This window comes from Dipodomys spectabilis, unplaced genomic scaffold (genome assembly GCF_019054845.1).
Source record: "Dipodomys spectabilis isolate Male_0828 unplaced genomic scaffold, ASM1905484v1 ptg000187l, whole genome shotgun sequence".
Classification (NCBI taxonomy): Eukaryota; Metazoa; Chordata; class Mammalia; order Rodentia; family Heteromyidae; genus Dipodomys; species Dipodomys spectabilis.
In genome coordinates this window covers 1,438,768-1,454,904 of record NW_024870864.1, presented here as the reverse complement: position 1 = coordinate 1,454,904, position 16,137 = coordinate 1,438,768, and the positions used below count along the sequence as shown (strand labels likewise).

The following is a 16,137-nucleotide window of genomic DNA, read 5'->3' as shown; positions in this document are numbered from 1 at the left end:
GAGCAGGTTCCCTCTCCCAGAGCTCTTGGGTGGGAGGAGAATGGCTATGTTTCCACTAGCGAGGCACTTAGTCTTTGGGTCTGTTCAGAGTGTTGTTGGACAATGATGAGAGAACAGATGTCTGCCATGGGGGGAGATGCAGATTCACTCTGCTCCCTCCCTCCCTCCCTCCCTCCCTCCCTCCCTCCCTCCCTCCCTCTCTCCCTCCCTCCCTCCCTCCCTCCCTCTCTCTCTCTCTCTCTCTCTCTCTCTGCCTACCACCAATGCAATGCAACTACCTCCTGCTCAAAGTAGCACTACCTCCTGCTCAAAGTAGCACTCACACTGTAACATGGCAAAGGTTTCAACAGGATGGATGGAAAAACCAGAGGAGGGCACCAAAGTCACACAATGAGGAAGGAGCTTGGGGGGGAGGGGGGGGGGGAGAGACTTCCTAGAGGAGGTGACATTTTTGAAACCAGGAGGAGATGGTTGGGTGGGGAAGGGAATTCAGAGAGAGTTGTATGTTTAAGTATCTGAGGCAAGAGAAGGCGGCACAGATCAGGATAGAGGGGAGTTGTGTGTGCGTGTGTGTGTATCTATGTGCACGTATTTTGTATGTGTGTATGTGTATATATTTTGTGTTTGTGTATATGCATGCATGTGCCAGTACTGGGGCTTGAATTCAGGGCTTGGATACTGCCCCTTAGCTTTTTCTCTCAAGTCTAGCATTCTACTTCTTGAACTACAGCTCCACTTCTGGCTTTTTGGTGGTCAACTAGAGATAAGTGTCTCATGGATTTTCCTGCCCATGCTGGCTTCTAACCCTGATCCTCAGATCTCAGCCACCAGAGTAGTTAGGATTATAGGCATGAGCCACCGGCACGCACAGCATGTGCATGTACTTTAATGCATGTGTCTGAGAATTCATCCTGTGCCAGGTGGTGTTGGAAAGATATCACTGTCACTGTGAACCAGATTGTGCAGTGGTGGAGACCTCTGTGGAGGAATATGGGTGTTCTAATCCCCAGCTGTTGGGGAATAGGGGTGAGGGAGCCCAGCTGGACTCAGCAGCTTGGTTAGCTATCACAAGTCAGATTCTGTGGAGCCAGATATTTCTGTATTTTGCAATGTTGCTAGACAGTTGCTAGACTACTCTGTAAAACTAGAGTCCTATCTTTACAAACATCAAGCCCTTCAAGCCACGTGCTGGGCACACAGAAAGTGCTCAATAGCTCCCAGCTGCTAGAGCCCTTCAATGTGTCACAGCACTTATCATTTTACATAGTTGTGAATTCCAGTCCTGCACTCACATACTCCTCCCCAAACGGGGCTGCTCCACCTGTTGCCCTCTGCAGAATGCCACCTGCCACCTCCAAGCAAGATACCCTAAGCTTAAACTCTCACCTAAGCTCAACAGAAGGAAACCATGGTGGGGACAGAGAGCAAGGGCTGAGGGAAGACCAAGGCCACACTTGGATACTGTTGCTGCTGCCACTGGCAAAGCCACTGCCAAAGACAGGGATGCTCTGCAACTTCAGTGACTAAGAAGGGAAAGCCCAGGCCTTTGGTGGTGGTGGTCGTAATGGTGGTCATAGGGCTTGAACTTGGGGCCTGGGTGCTATCTCTGAGCTCTTTTGCTCAAGGCTAGCACTCTCTACTGCTTTGAGCCACATCATCACTTCCGGTTTTCTGATGGTTAATTCGAGTAAGAGTCTCACAGACTTTCCTGCCTGGGCAGGCAGGATCCTCAGATCTCAGCCCCCTGAGTAGGAATACAGGTGTGAGCCACCAGCACCGGGCAAGGCCAGACTTTTGATGGTGGAGAAGAGTGTGGTACTGTGGCAAGGAGGATCTGAGCATCCATTCATCAAAGTAACCACACGCCAGGCCAGGCCAGGTGCTAGTGTTTGAGCTACCCACCTTCATGTTGAATGGGTCAGGAAAGGTCTGGGATGCCTTGCAGACACTTAGAGGAGGCCAAGATGCTAAGATGTTTGAATGCAGTAATTTAAAGAGGCCTGTTGAGATTTAGAAAAGCTCATTAAAAAAATTACAGCTAAATACTGGTGGTTTGCACCTGTCCAATCTACCTACTCAAGAGAATGAGATCTGAGGATTGGGTTCAAAGCCAGCCCAGGCAGGAAAGTCTGTGAGACACTTATCTCCAATAAACCACCAAAAGGCAGAAGTGGAGCTATGGCTCAAGTGGCAGAAACCCAAACTCAAGGCCCTAAGTTCAATCCCCAGTACTGGCACCAAAAAAAAAAAATCAAGAACAAAAAATAACTCCACAAACTAATTAGAACCCAGGCTTTTGCTGTCCTGTCCCTTCACCTCCAATCTGTGGGTTAAATTATGCTCCACCAAAAGATGATCATCTAGAGATGCAGCTCAGCAGCAAGAATGCCTAAGAGTGCTCGCCTCATAAGCACAAGGACCTGAGTTCCAACCCAGTTCTGCCAAGAAAAACAAAAAAGAAAAGGCTATGTTACAAGACTTAATCCCAAGAGCTGTGAATGTGTATGTATTTAATAAAGGGATCTTTGTGAATATAATCAAATTAAGACAACATCATAGTGAAGTAGAATGAGGCCTACTGCCCCATAAAGAGAGGAACATAGACATGGAGACAGACACAGGGGAAAGGCCTTGTGATGATGGAGGCAGAGACTAGAGAGATGCAGTAGCAAGCCTGGGAAGACCAGAAATTAGAGGTCACTAACAGAAGTGAAACAAGCTGACAAGGAGTCCATGGACACAGCCTGGCCCTGCTGGCATCTTGATTCCAGGGGGGAGATAATATATTTCTGTTACTCAAGCCATTGAAGATATGGTCATTGGTTACAAAAAAAAAAAAAAAACACTGGGAAACCAATGTGCCTCCACAGTGAGGTTTTTGCCTGTTCTCGTAGTGGCTGAGATTTAAGCACAGAGGTGAGGAAGGGCATGTACCAGCTTACCTGAGCCCTTTTTATTGAAATAGCAACAGCCTTCCCAGAAGGATATCTTGCAGAACATTGTCTGCTCGGGGCCATGGTGCTTCCATGTCCAACCCTAACTGTAGAGAAGAGGAATGTTGTTTTAAAAGATGAATTGATTGATATAAATGTTAAAGTTCTACCATTTCAAGTGTACAACCAATGACTTTAGAAAAATGTATATGGTCATGTAATCTCCCCACCTCCTATTCATACACCATCTAGATACAGAGCATTCTCATTGTCCCCAAAAGTTCTTCAACTACTTTGCAGCCCATCCCTTGCCCTAACCTTGCCTCCAGAAACATTGAACTTTCCATTGCTGTAAATTTGCCTTTGGTGGACTGGGAAGGTGGTTCAGTGGTAGAGCACTTGCCTTGCATACCTGAGGCCCTGGGTTCGATTCCTCAGCACCACATAAGCAAAAAGAAAAAAAAGCCGGAAGTGGCGCTGTGGCTCAAATGGTAGAGCGCTAGCCTTGAGCTGAAGAGCCGAGGGACAGGCCCAGGCCCTGAGTTTAGGCCCCAGGACCGGACCCCCCCAAAAAATTGCCTTTGGTATAATTTAATATGAATGGAATCACACAGTGCACACAGTTTTTAGTTTCTGGCTTCTGTCATTTAACGCTGCTTCTGAGATCCATGTAGTTGTATTTTTTAAGCCATCGATCATTCCTTTTCATTGTGGAGTAGTATTCCACTATATGGGTATATATCATTGGTGGACCCATTAAGCTGTTGCTGGAGACATGGATTGATTCCTATTTGGTTATGATAAATAAAACTTCTGTGGACATTTTCCTACAAGTCTATACATATTTATTCATCTTGGTAAACCCTAGCTGGAGAAGCTGGGGTCTTTGGTAGTTAACATTAACCTGTAAAAAGCAGTCAAGCTGTTTCCAAAGTAGCTGCAACATTGTGCACACCTGCCAGCAATGGCTTCTACAAGCTCCTCATCCTTGTCAGTAAGCAGTTTCACCAGTCTTACTCATGGTAGCTATTCTGGCAAGTGTGAAGTGGTATCTTATTGTGGTCTTAATTTGAATTTCTAACATCTTTTTCATAGGCTTATTTTCCACTTCACTTATCTTCTTTGGTGAAGTGTCTGTTCAGGGTCACCCTGCCTCTTCTCATTTGTTTAATGGGATTTTACTTTATTAATTATGAGTGTTTCTAAACTCTGCCTACAAGTCATTTATTTATAGGCAACTTGCATATATTTTCTCCGTATCCATTACTTGTCTTTTCCTTTTCAAATCTTTCTGATCTTCTGATCTTACAAAATGTTTGCCTAACCCAAGGTGAGACAATTTCCCTTGTGGTTTCTTGTAGAAATGTGAAAGGCTTTGCTCTTAAATTGAGGTTTGGGGATCGTTTTACATTAACTTTTACTATGTGACAAAGTAGGAATTGAGGTTTATTTGCTCTTCTCATATGTGGCTATTCAGTTGTTCTGGTATTACTTGCCGAAAAGACTGTTTTTTTTCCCCTATCCGATTACCTTGGCCCCTGTGTAGAAATTTACTGACCATGTATGTGAGGCTCTGTTTCTGGTTCAGCCTACTTCCACTTTTCATTCTTTCCTTATCCCATACCTTACTGTGTTGTTTGCTGCCTATTTTATAAGAATCTTGAATCATATAAACTTGTATCTTCTAATATTTAGATGGTGTTTTTAAATTTCCCTCTGCAATATGTCTTTAATTTCAGGTGCAGGTTTTACCTGTATCTTATCAACTATATTCCTAAGTAATTCTTTTTATTGTTGTTATTCCAGTCCTGGGTATAGGCCCTGAGTTGTTTTGTTCAAAACCAGTGTTTTACCATTTGTGCCACAGCTCTCCCTCCAGCTTTTTGGGTAGCTAATTGGAAATAAGAGTCTCATAGACTTCTCTTCTCCAGGGTGGCTTTGAATCACAATCCTCAGATCTCAGCCTCCTGAGTAGGTAGGGTTACAGGCGTGAGCCACTGGCGCCTGGCAATACAGTGATCCCACACCTACCATGGGAGTTATGTTCCAAAGACTCCCACAATAGGTGAAAATCCTCAAAGTAGCAGCATTATATTTTATTATTTATATATTTTAAGGCTTTATAAACCTTTCCCATTCTCCTATAAACTTTCCCCACTCTCTTATTAACCTTTCCCACACTCTTATAAACACTTTATATGCTCTTAAAAACTTTTGACACTCTCTTTCCTTTTTTTTTTTTGGTTGGTCCTGTGGCTTCAATTCTGGGTCTGGGCACTGTCCCTCAGCTCTTAAGCTAAAGGCGATCTGCCACTTGAGCCACAGCACCACTCCCAATTTTCTGGTGGTTAATTGGAAATAAGAGTCTCACAGACTTTCCTGCCTAGGCTGGCTTTGAACAGTGATCCTCAGATCCCAGCCTTCTGAGTAGCTAAGATTACAGGCGTGACCCACCGGTGCCCAGCTACTTTTGACACTCTTAAACCTACATAATTTTAACAACCTATAAAATTCTATATGGGTACTCACCAGTGAAATGTACTACAACTTGAATGATGAAGATCATGAATTATGTAGCTGTGCAGTGCTGATGGTGATGACGATGACATGGGTGTACGGCACAGCCAAGAAGAGCATTACAGCTCTTCTGAAGCCACCACTGTACCAGGTACTTCATCAGGTGATGCAGTATCTTTGCCCTGGGCCGTAATTTCTACTTCCACTAAAAGTGTAGGCATAAGTGATCTCTTCATCCAAGTGATGAACACAGTTAGGGGGAGTTGTTGGCATTGCTTTTTCTTCTGTGTGGGAAAGTTTTTATAAACTGACATGCCACTCTCAGTTGTATTTATGAAGTGCAATGAGTGAAGCATCTGGGGTCCCATTCTTCAGCCAGTCACCGAAGTTCTTTGGCCATTCTGACCATAGTTGCAAGATGATCCAGTGTTAGGCCAACCTCCTCTTTTTCTCCAACCTGTAGTTTGTCTTGTTCCTCATCCTCTTCTTCATTTGCTGACTTTGTTAAAAACTTATTCAGGAGTGGACACTGGTGGCTTATGCCAATAATCCTAGCTACACAGGAGGCTGAGATCTGAGGATTGTGGTTCAAAACCAGCCCAGGCAGGAAAGTCTATGAGATTCTTATCTCCAACTAACCACCAGAACACCGGAAGTGGTGCTGTGGCTCAGGTGGTTGAATGCTCACCTTGAACTGAAGAGCTGAAGGACAGCTCCCAGGCTCAGAGTTCAAGCCCCACAACCAACCATAAAACAAACAAACATAAAACTTGTTCAGGCGTATAGCCCCCTTCCTCGATGATGGATTGAACATGTCACTGTCTGTACTCCTCAGCACTGACTTTATTCTCAGATGCAGCTTCTCTGTGCAGAAAAATGCTTTTGAGTCCAGCATGTCTTTGAAATTTGTCAAACTAGCCCTTGCTGGCACTGAACGGAGTTGGTCTGATGGGAGAAGCACTGACGGTCCTGAATCTGGGTTGTCACCTTGTCTTCATCCACGTCATCATTGTGAACATCCATGCTTTCTGCAAAGCGATCATAAAGTTTCTTGGCCTTTGTCCAGGTGGTGTTGGTATCCAGTGAGATATTCTTCCTGCAGTCATTTATCCACAGGGCCAATGCAGACTCCATCCTCACAATGGCCTTATTACAGGAAATGACTGCCCTCTTTGCAGTCTTTTGTTGTTGTTGTTGTTGTCATCGTCGTCGTCGTCGTCGTCGTCGTCGGTCGTGAGGCCTGAACTCTGGGCCTGGGCGCTGTCCCTCAGCTCTTTAGCTCACAGGGAGCGCTCTACCACTTGAGCCACAACACTGCTTCTGGCTTTTTCTGCTTTATGTGGTGCTAAGGAATCTAACCTAGGGCCTCATGCATGCAAGGCAAGCACTCTACCACTGAGCCACCTTCCCAGCCCCTCTTTGCAGTCTTGTTAAAAGTCATCACGGCCATAGACAGAATATTCTTCCTCTAGTCTTTATGTAACCCACAGTAGATTTGTTGCTCCCATAATGGTGGCCTACAGCTGTGTAGCTTTTGCCTTCCTTTAACATGTGGCGAAGTTCCACCTTTTCTTTGATGGTAAACATCTTCCTCTGGCACTTGGGTTCAGTGCCAGAAGCCTTAGAAGGTGCAGAGCGTTTGAGTGGCATCGTAGAGCTTGACATAAATTCAGACTTTTACAAAAATTCCATAAAAACACACACTGCAGAGCAACACTACATGCAGCAATCAGACATCAATGTGAAGTGGACAAGGAGAGATGCTGAACATATGGGCATAACATGGGAAAGCAAACAGACCGATGCTACAGTCACCAATCAGTACTCAGGATACAGAACACAGTGCTGTGGTTGGTCACCTTCCATTCCATTAGCCAATAGTATGCTGTGTACAATCTCACATTGGCAAACTTGTGCAAGTGATAATCACCCCCAGTACAATGTGGAGAGAGTGGTAATAGACACCTTTGTCTCCTTCCTTGTCTGAGGAGAAAAGCACCTAGTTCTGTTAAGTATAATGCTGGCTGAGGGTATTTTAGATCCTCTATAGGAAGTGAGTCAACTTTAACTGTCTATATTGCCTGGATCCCCTTGAGGTTTCTCCCAAAAGGAAGAAAGAGGGATGGATCTGAGTCTTCACCTTGAGGAAGGTGTTCCTCTGTTGATAGGATGGTCTATTAGGAAGCAAGCATATCTTTCCATCAGATGCTTTCAAGGTGGGCTGCACCCTTATAAAACAGGTGTTTGGGAAGGACAGGTTTTTGTGGAGAGCTACTCTACCCTCTGTCCATTAGGAGGCAGTGTAGTCTGTGGTTAGGAACTTAAGCTCAGCTGCCTGGGTACCTGGTCCCCACTCAGCCCTGTATCCTTGTGTAAAATTATTCAAACTTTCTGTGTCATAGTTTTCTACCTGTAAAATGAAGAGATCAATAGAATAGGAATGAATGTGGTTACGTGCTTAAAACAATGCCTGTTGTCTGATGTGTTTAAAGACCTTGCTTACATAAAGCTAATATGTAATAACTTTGTTTACATTTAAGCAGTTTTCAGTAGTGAGTTTACTGTTTATTGTAAAAGATAACTGTACCATTTTTTAAAAAAATTTCTATTCCTAAAACTTCACATGAAGGTATTTGAAGGTGAAAGGGTTTAAAATATCATTTATAGGGCTGGGAAAGTGGCTCAGTGGTAGAGCGCTTACCTTGCATGCATGAGGCCCTGGGTTCGATTCCTCAGCACCACATAAACAAAAAGAAAAAAGCCGAAAGTGGCACTGTGGCTCAAGTGGTAGAGCGCTAGCCTTGAGCTGAAGAGCTGAGGGACAGCGCCCAGGCCCAGAGTTCAGGCCCCCCGACTGGACCCCCCCCCCAAAAAAAAATATATCATTTATACTGCATATACATTTTGAAATCTTGTGGATTGTACAGGCTTAGGCAGTGGCATTCTTTGTGTGTGTGTGTGTGTGTGTGTGTGTGTGTGTGTGTGTGTGCTAGCCCTGGGTCTTGAATTCAGGGCCTGCACACTGTCTCTGAGCTTTTGAGCTCAAGGCTAGCACTCTACCACTTGATCCATAGCTCCTCTTCCACCTTCTTGATGGTTAATTGGAAGTAAAAGTCTCACACATTTTCTTGCCCTGCTAGCTTCGAATCTTGATCCTCAGATCTCAATCTCCTCAGTAACTAGAATTACAGGCATGAGCCATCAGCATTCAGCTGGCAGTGATTTCTTCAAATTCTCTATACTTCGAGGCTGAGCCAGACTTTCTGATGTGTTTGTTTTGGCCACTTATCAGTTGGATGGAGTGAGGCTCCTATACTGCAGTCCCCTCTGAGAATGTGGACCACTGTACATCTCTGGTGGCATCAGCTGACTCTTTCCCACCAACAAATTCCATTTCAAGAGGACAGAGACTTCTGTGTCCATTACCTTCCTGGGACATCTACACTAGTGAACCTGTCTTTCTCTCATGGTACTTTAAGATCTGGGGCTACCTGGGCAGGTTTGGAGGTAGCCAAAAGGGTCCCTGCACCAGCAAGGATAAGGTTACAATAGGATTGCTCCAGCAACATGGAGCAGGACTGACTGGGATGTTCACATACAAGGAAAAGCTCCAAGGTGCCAGTGTAGCAGGTCTTCTAGAATCTTCCCCCACAATCTGAACTTGTCTTTTCTCTCATAAGTTTTGAAGAGCACCATCACAACAGGATTTTCCAAGAGCCCTTTATAAGGTCTCTCTTTGTAAGCTTTTTTTTTTCTAGCCAGTTGTGTGTTCCTTATTTTTCTCTTGACTTCAGTAGTAGCACTATCAATGTTCCAAATAAGCTATTTGAGGCCATCAATCCAATAGGAGGCTCACACTGGTATGAGGACTTCGCTTCAGCAGACTTATGTCTATGGATGACTTGCTGAGCCACCCGAACACAAGCATTTGGCAAGAACCTGCTTGTCTCTGTGAGGTCCAGAAACAGGGAAGTGAGATGGTGCAGAAAGAAGTTCCAGACAGAGAAGAAGTCTTCCTTCTTGCTCACTGCCTGTGAGCACTACTACATGTGTCACTACTCTATATTTTGAGTTTCGGTTAGGAAGTTAAAAAGTGCCCTTGAGCCAGGTAGCTCATACCTGTAATCCTTGCTACTCAGAAGGCTGAGATCTGAGGATTGAGATTTGAAGCCAACTCAGCCAAGAAAGTCCACAGGACTCTTATCTCCAATTAACCATCCCAAATCTGGAAGTAGAGGTATGGTTCCAGTGGTAGAGTGCCAGCCTTGAGTGAAAACAACAACAACAACTAAGGCCCTACCCTAAGTTCAAGTCCTAGTACCAGCACACCAAAAAAATGTTCTCAATTCTATTTGGACACTCTGCACAGTGTTTTTGTGTTCCCTGCCTCCCTGCCATGGTGAGGAACAATGTTTGGGAGAGTCTGTCTCCAGTTTCTTACTGTTACCCTACAGTGTGATGGGCAAGGCTTGGAAATCTCCTTCTAGAACTTTGAGGAATATTAAGCCAACTCTTGTCTTCCCTTTCGCTTAGGATTTTCTGCAGGCTGCTCTCTCACAGTTGTCCCTCTCTCCCCAGCTTTCTCAGTTGTCATTGTGATACCAGTGCAGAGTGAGACTGAGTCAAATAACAGAGCGGCCCCTCCCTCCACTGGCAGGAGATGCCCCATTAGCTGGGAAAGCAGACACACACAGGACATTGTTCTCCAAACAGCGCCACTACCCCAGGTAATTGTGCTGAATTATACATGGGAGCAGCTCTCCGCAGGGCTGATTTTCCACTGGAGCACAAAGCTCTGTGGCAGAGGCAGCATCTTACACAGCAAGATCTCCAGGCCCTGCAGACCTGCAGAGCTACTAGGGAGAGGTTGCTTTCCAAAAGCTGGGGCTCATCTGCATGTGAGTTAAAAGCAGATGGCATGGAGTTGCAGCAAGTCTAGCTTTCTGTCTGAATGTTATTTCCTTGAACACATAAAGACACGTGAAAGGTTTAGACATCAAACCATTGGGTTTTCTAAACAAAGACAGGCAAGAAGGAACAAAGGAATGTCAGACGTGCCCAATTTAACTCTCCTCTAGTCCGATAAGAGTCTGCCATCAGCTCCACCAGAATGACCGGAAGTCCCAGCCTCGTGATGTAGCAGCTTTCTCCTATGGTGTACTTCCTGCATTCTGATCTTATTCCAGGTCTGTTTCCTCATTACCCTCCAGCTAAACAGTGAGACAGGGGAACAATGAGGACCAGGTAGTGGCTCAGGCCTGAAATCCTAGCTCTTGGGAGGCTGAGAGCTGAGTGTTGTAGCTAGAAGCCAGCCTTGGGCAGATAAATGCAAAAACCCAGAAGTGGAGCTGTAGCTCAAGTATTAAGAGCATCCACCTCGCACAAGGAAGCTATGTAAGAGTGAAGCCCTGAGTTCAAACCCAAGTTTGGGCACCAAAAAAAAAAAAAAAAAAGCAAAGAGGAATGATGCCCTGCATTGGGATGATTGAGTCCATCTCATACAGAGACCATGAGAGCAACCCAATGGTTGAACAAATGACACAGGCATAATTATTGCTCCCGTTTCCACATTTATGTTAATTCCCCATACATATCAGACTGGAGACTACCAGTTCTTGAGGTTTAATAGGTCTTCAGGAAAGCAACATGAAAACACATAGAAACGTCTGACTATAAAAGGAAGAAGGGAGGAATAGAAGTAGGGAGGGAGGGAGGGAAAGAGGGGACTTACTTGTTAAGGATTAGATTTAACTAGTTGTTTTCATCTTTAGAATTCTTCAGGCAGTGAGTGACTAATCTCACTGCACTTCCTTCAAATTCTCTTTCTTTCTCTTTTCCTTCCTTCCTTCCTTTTCCTTCCTTCCTTCCTTCCTTCCTTCCTTTCTTTTTGTCTGTTCGTCTGTCCATCCTTCCATCTGTCTGTCTATCTGTCTGTCTTGTTTGGCAGCCTTGAGCTTGCTAGACAGTCACTCTACCACTTGAGCTACACCCTTAGAGCTTTTGAGTTGTTTTTCAGATAAGGTTCTGCTTGGACTTTTGCCCTGGTCATCTTCAGACCAGGATTCTCCTATCTTGGCTTTGAAAGTATCTAGGATTACAGATGTGTTCCAACATACCCCAGCCCCGAAACGATATCTTTCAAGTATCAGCCATGAGTAGCTATTCTGTTTGATGTGTGAGGAATTAACATATGGAAACTGGACTTCCATGCATCATGTATGGTATTTATTCATGTAATAACTGATATTTATAGGACATGGAAGCATCCTACCAGAGTTTTGTATCACATCCATGCTGAATGCTGTTGCATCAGGCCTTGGGATAGTTGTGGTGGAGTATGATACTAAGTTCATTTCTCTCATCAATGGGTTTCTTGGTTTTATTTTATTTTCATTTTTGTCTTTAAATTTCCATGAATTTGGCAGGTGGTGAGCAAGCAAGAAGACATCTTTGTGTGGAACTCCAGTCTGCACCATGTCACCTCCCTGTCTCTGGCCCACATTCACAGAGGTGAGCTGGCTCTTTTTGGATGTTTGTGGTTGGGTGTGTTCTGTAGGTCAGCTGAGGACTTACATAAAGGAAGTCCTCACATCAGTCTCAGTCTCATATTGGATTTAGGGCACCAACTAAATTTGTTGGAAATCAACTCCCAGCTTTCTGGTAACACTGACTAACTAATACCACTAAATCCATTGGGAGCTACTCGCCTAATAGACCCTGACAATTGCAAATGGCACCAGGAAAGGCCCAGGTGGCAAAGCTGTGGTTCTCAGACGTATTTCTCTGCCCAGGGATGACTATCATTACTAAATACCAAATGGGAGAGTATGTATACAAATAAAGCAAGTGCCACTTAATAGTGCCATCATATGAAGAATTCTAAGTGCCAGAACTACTTAAGCTTAGTCTTCAAGTTAGCAAGAAAGTAAATCAGTCACTTAAAAGCAGTTTTTCTCAACCAGGAACAATTTTGCTGTGTAGCAGGAATTTGATATGTTTAGAGAAAAACGTCTCTATACTATGATGCTTCTGGTGGGTAATGAGTAGAAGCCAGGGTACTTCCAAATACCCCCACCGCACATAGGACAAAATCACTCAGTCCTGTATAACAATAATGCTGAGGTCAAGAAATTGGAATATGCATTTTGACTTCAAAAGACCAAAGTAATAAAGCTGGATGCAGTGACTAATCTTGTAATTCTAGGTATGCCAGAGTTGGGAGCTGGAGGAACATAGATTACAGCCAACCTAGGTAGAAAACTCCACCTCCAATTCACAAGCAAAATGCTGGACTGACACAAGTGATCGAGTATCAGTCATGAGTAAGCAAACTGAGAAGAGCATGAGGCCCTGAGTTCCAGCCCTGGTATGGGTGGTATGGGGATAGAACTAAAGTAAGAAAAGTACTGGGATATAGCTTAAATGGTAGAGTGCTTGTCAAGTAAGTACAAAGCCCTGAATTCAAACACCTGTACCATTAGGGAAAAAAAAACAAGACAGAAATAATGAACTAACTAACGTACCAAATAAGGTCCTTGACAGATTAGCCTTGCAATCATTTCATCTCAAGAGTCATTGTTTTATTTACCATGGGAGCAAGTATTATTAAGCTCACTGAGCTTGTTCACACAGGGACCACTGCTGATCATGGAAGGCAGGGCTGCAGAGGCTGAGCTCCTTATACTTATCTGGCACTGTCTCCTGTGGCAGAATTCCTTAGTACAGTCTGTTAAAGAATCAGAGCCGGGATTATGGCAGCAACAAAGGAATGCATGCAGCCTTCACACCACCCTCCCTCCCCAATCAGGAAGTTCTCAAAGAGCCAAGGATCCATCATTAAATGTCCTGTGATTAAGCGTTGCCATGTTACAATGGTTTCAGGAATGCTCAATGCCCTCCCTAAGAGCTCCAGGGATGGAGTGGTTTGGACTCAAATAGAATCTGGCCTCTGGGGACTTTGTCCTCTTGGGTGAACCTCAAGGCAAGGTCTAGATAGAAGGAGCTGAAATGAGAGTGCCCAGAGCCCATGTGCTCTTCATGAGGAGGCTCAGGCTCACAGAATCACTGCCCCAGCCAGTCTTTTGCACACAGAGACCAGGCCTTGGAATAACCACCTCCTTGATTCTGATTGATTTCTACTTTCTGCTCTCTGGGAGGAGGAGAGGAATAAGGAGAAGACCAAAGGACCCCAAGAATCAAGGACTGGGGGGAATCTTCCTTCCCCTATATGTTACTAAGATCCAGGATTGGAGCTCTCATTTGCAGATCCAGAAGTTATATTTGCACACCCACATTCGGTTGGGCCCAGAAAAATGAACTGAACTTAGATCTGACTGATTTATAAACAGATTGTCGGTTATTCATACCAGTCAGAATCCAGCTGCCAAGCCAGCTGCACATGCTCAGCTTTCCCAAAGGCAGTTCTCCGCATGGAATGAAACTGTAGCAAGGAGGCTGCAGCAGGTCAGACAGTCAGTGTAGCTCATGCCTCAGGCCTGGCTGCAGATCTGAGGATCCCCTGTGACCTGCGGAGACCCCGTAGCCCATGGGCTGCCTATGTGCCTAGATTGTGTTGGTGCTTTGGATACTAGCCTTAACCCCAGTAACTTACATAAACCACCCCTCTTCCATTGGAGGGTTACATTTTATATTTGTCAATCAGGCTGAAACTTATCTGGGATACAGGGCTGCACTCAGGACACCCCTGTTATAGGTAGATATGGCCTAAGCCTCTCATCTAGTATGTCTGGACTTTCATGCACCTCACTCTGAAGTGCTCACTCTGTGCCCCAGAGGACAAACCTCAGGAATAGGCCAGGCTGGAATGCACAGATGTACTGTCCAGACTCCAGGTAAACAGATTCCAAATATTCAGAGATGTGATTTATATTGGGTCAGAGATTCATTGTGTCATTGTCTTCATCTTAGAAACAAGACAGGTGTGGACACCAGTGGCTCACGCTGATAGTCCTAGTTAATTGACGTTTGAAGCTGGCTGGGGTAGGAAAGTTTTTGAGACTTTTATTTTCAATTCACCACCAAAAAGCTGGAAATAGAACTGTGGCTCACTCACCTTGAGTGAAAAATCTAAGGAATAGTGCCCAGGCCCTGAGTTCAAGCCTTAGTACTGCTATAAAGAGAGAGAGGGAAAGAGAGAGAGAGAGAGAGAGAGACAGAGAGAGAGAGAGAGAGAGGAGAGGGAGAGAGAGGAGAGAGAGAGAGAACAGTCAGGCCTCTGGGGCTCTGCTTTTTTTGAGCCTGAGTTTGATGTGAAGATTGAGGATGTGGCCTCTGAAATCTAGTTTTCTCAATTCAGGTCCTGCCATTGCCCGCTACCAGCTGTGTGACTATTACCCAACCTCTCTGAGCTTGAGATTCATACCCATTTATAGAAAAGCCTTTTACCTCGTGGGACTTGGGAAAATTGAGAGAAGCCTCCAAAGTCCTTGTCTTAGCCTGACTCATAGTGTTTTATTAAAAACTTGATTACTGTCCATCATTATTCTATAAAACCTTCATTTGCACAGCCAAAGTGGAACATGTAAACATCGTTCCTTAAGAGGAGAGAAAAGAGGATGATCAAGATCAAATAGGTTAAGGTCTTGATCTGCAGGAGATCTTAACAGGAGCAAATGTCAAGGTTCAGGTGTCACAATAACATGTACTGATTCTGGACTTTCATTCGACTAATAACCATAGTAGCAAAAGTTCCAGATCAAATGAAGGAGATATGGATATACAAAGTCAAAGAAGAAAAGCAATATGGATTTACTCAATGGAAATCCAGGGAATACTTTGAATAAGTAGAGAAATCTGTCTACAAGGAGGAAGTTTACACAGATACATAGCAGGATCTGACACCAAGAGAGCACTGTGCGTGCACAGTCAGAAAAATCCAGCAGACATGTCAGTCCACTGGAATCTCAGAGCCTCTGGGCTGAGGTCTCCAGGGATGCAGGAAGAAGTAAAGGAGCCCATCTGTCTTCTTCTGCACAGGCCCAGGTGTTACCTGTGCAGCTTTTGAAGGAAACGCGCAAAAGGGAAGAGGTTGTCAGTCTGTTAGAGCTCAAACCTTAGTGTCACCCCAGAAGAAAATGAACGCAGAATCAAGCCATTTTTATTAGGAACAAATGATCAAGAAAGAAAAGACATCAGTATCTGTCTGTCACCTAGAGACCAAGGAAAACCGTGTTTGAAATAAAAATGTTAAGCAGTCTCCAGTGGTTTCTCTAGTGAGATGAGCCACTACAATGATAAATTGGTATTTTTTTCTGTGATAGGCATTTTTATCTTGCCCTAGAAAAAGAATAGCAGCTCTGAAGCCTGCTGGTGTCTGAGCCCCATAGGGTGTGCCAATTCCTAAGCCAAGAGAAGAAACGAAGTATTTTCATTAACTAAGTGGCCTCCTCCTTTTTCCAGCTCAGTGAAGAATTCTTCTTGCTTTCTCTCTCTCTCAGAGCTGATGAGTAGTTCTCATTAGGCTGCAGAAAGTCCCTTTCCTGGTTCTTAATAAAGTGCCTAATAATTTAGAATATTCACATGAAGAGCAGGTTGTAATTATAATCAGAATGTGTTATGGTGTAGATTCCTGCCTACTGAGGATTAATTTCAGACTCTTGTCAAGGATATATGTGTTTTGAAACAAGACTTTCCTTGCTAATAAAAACATGATCACATGCATTATTAA

At 44.4% G+C, this 16,137-nt stretch overlaps 1 protein-coding gene across 1 annotated transcript in view; it reads left to right on the top strand.

The window, feature by feature from the left end:
- Acoxl (acyl-CoA oxidase like) overlaps positions 1-16,137 on the top strand; it is a gene marked incomplete at its 5' end in the record, with an annotated part of 295,914 nt that overhangs the window by 221,006 nt on the left and 58,771 nt on the right. Inside the window, 1 exon segment of the mRNA XM_042695356.1 lies at positions 11,876-11,960. Coding sequence (XP_042551290.1) covers positions 11,876-11,960 — 85 coding nt within the window.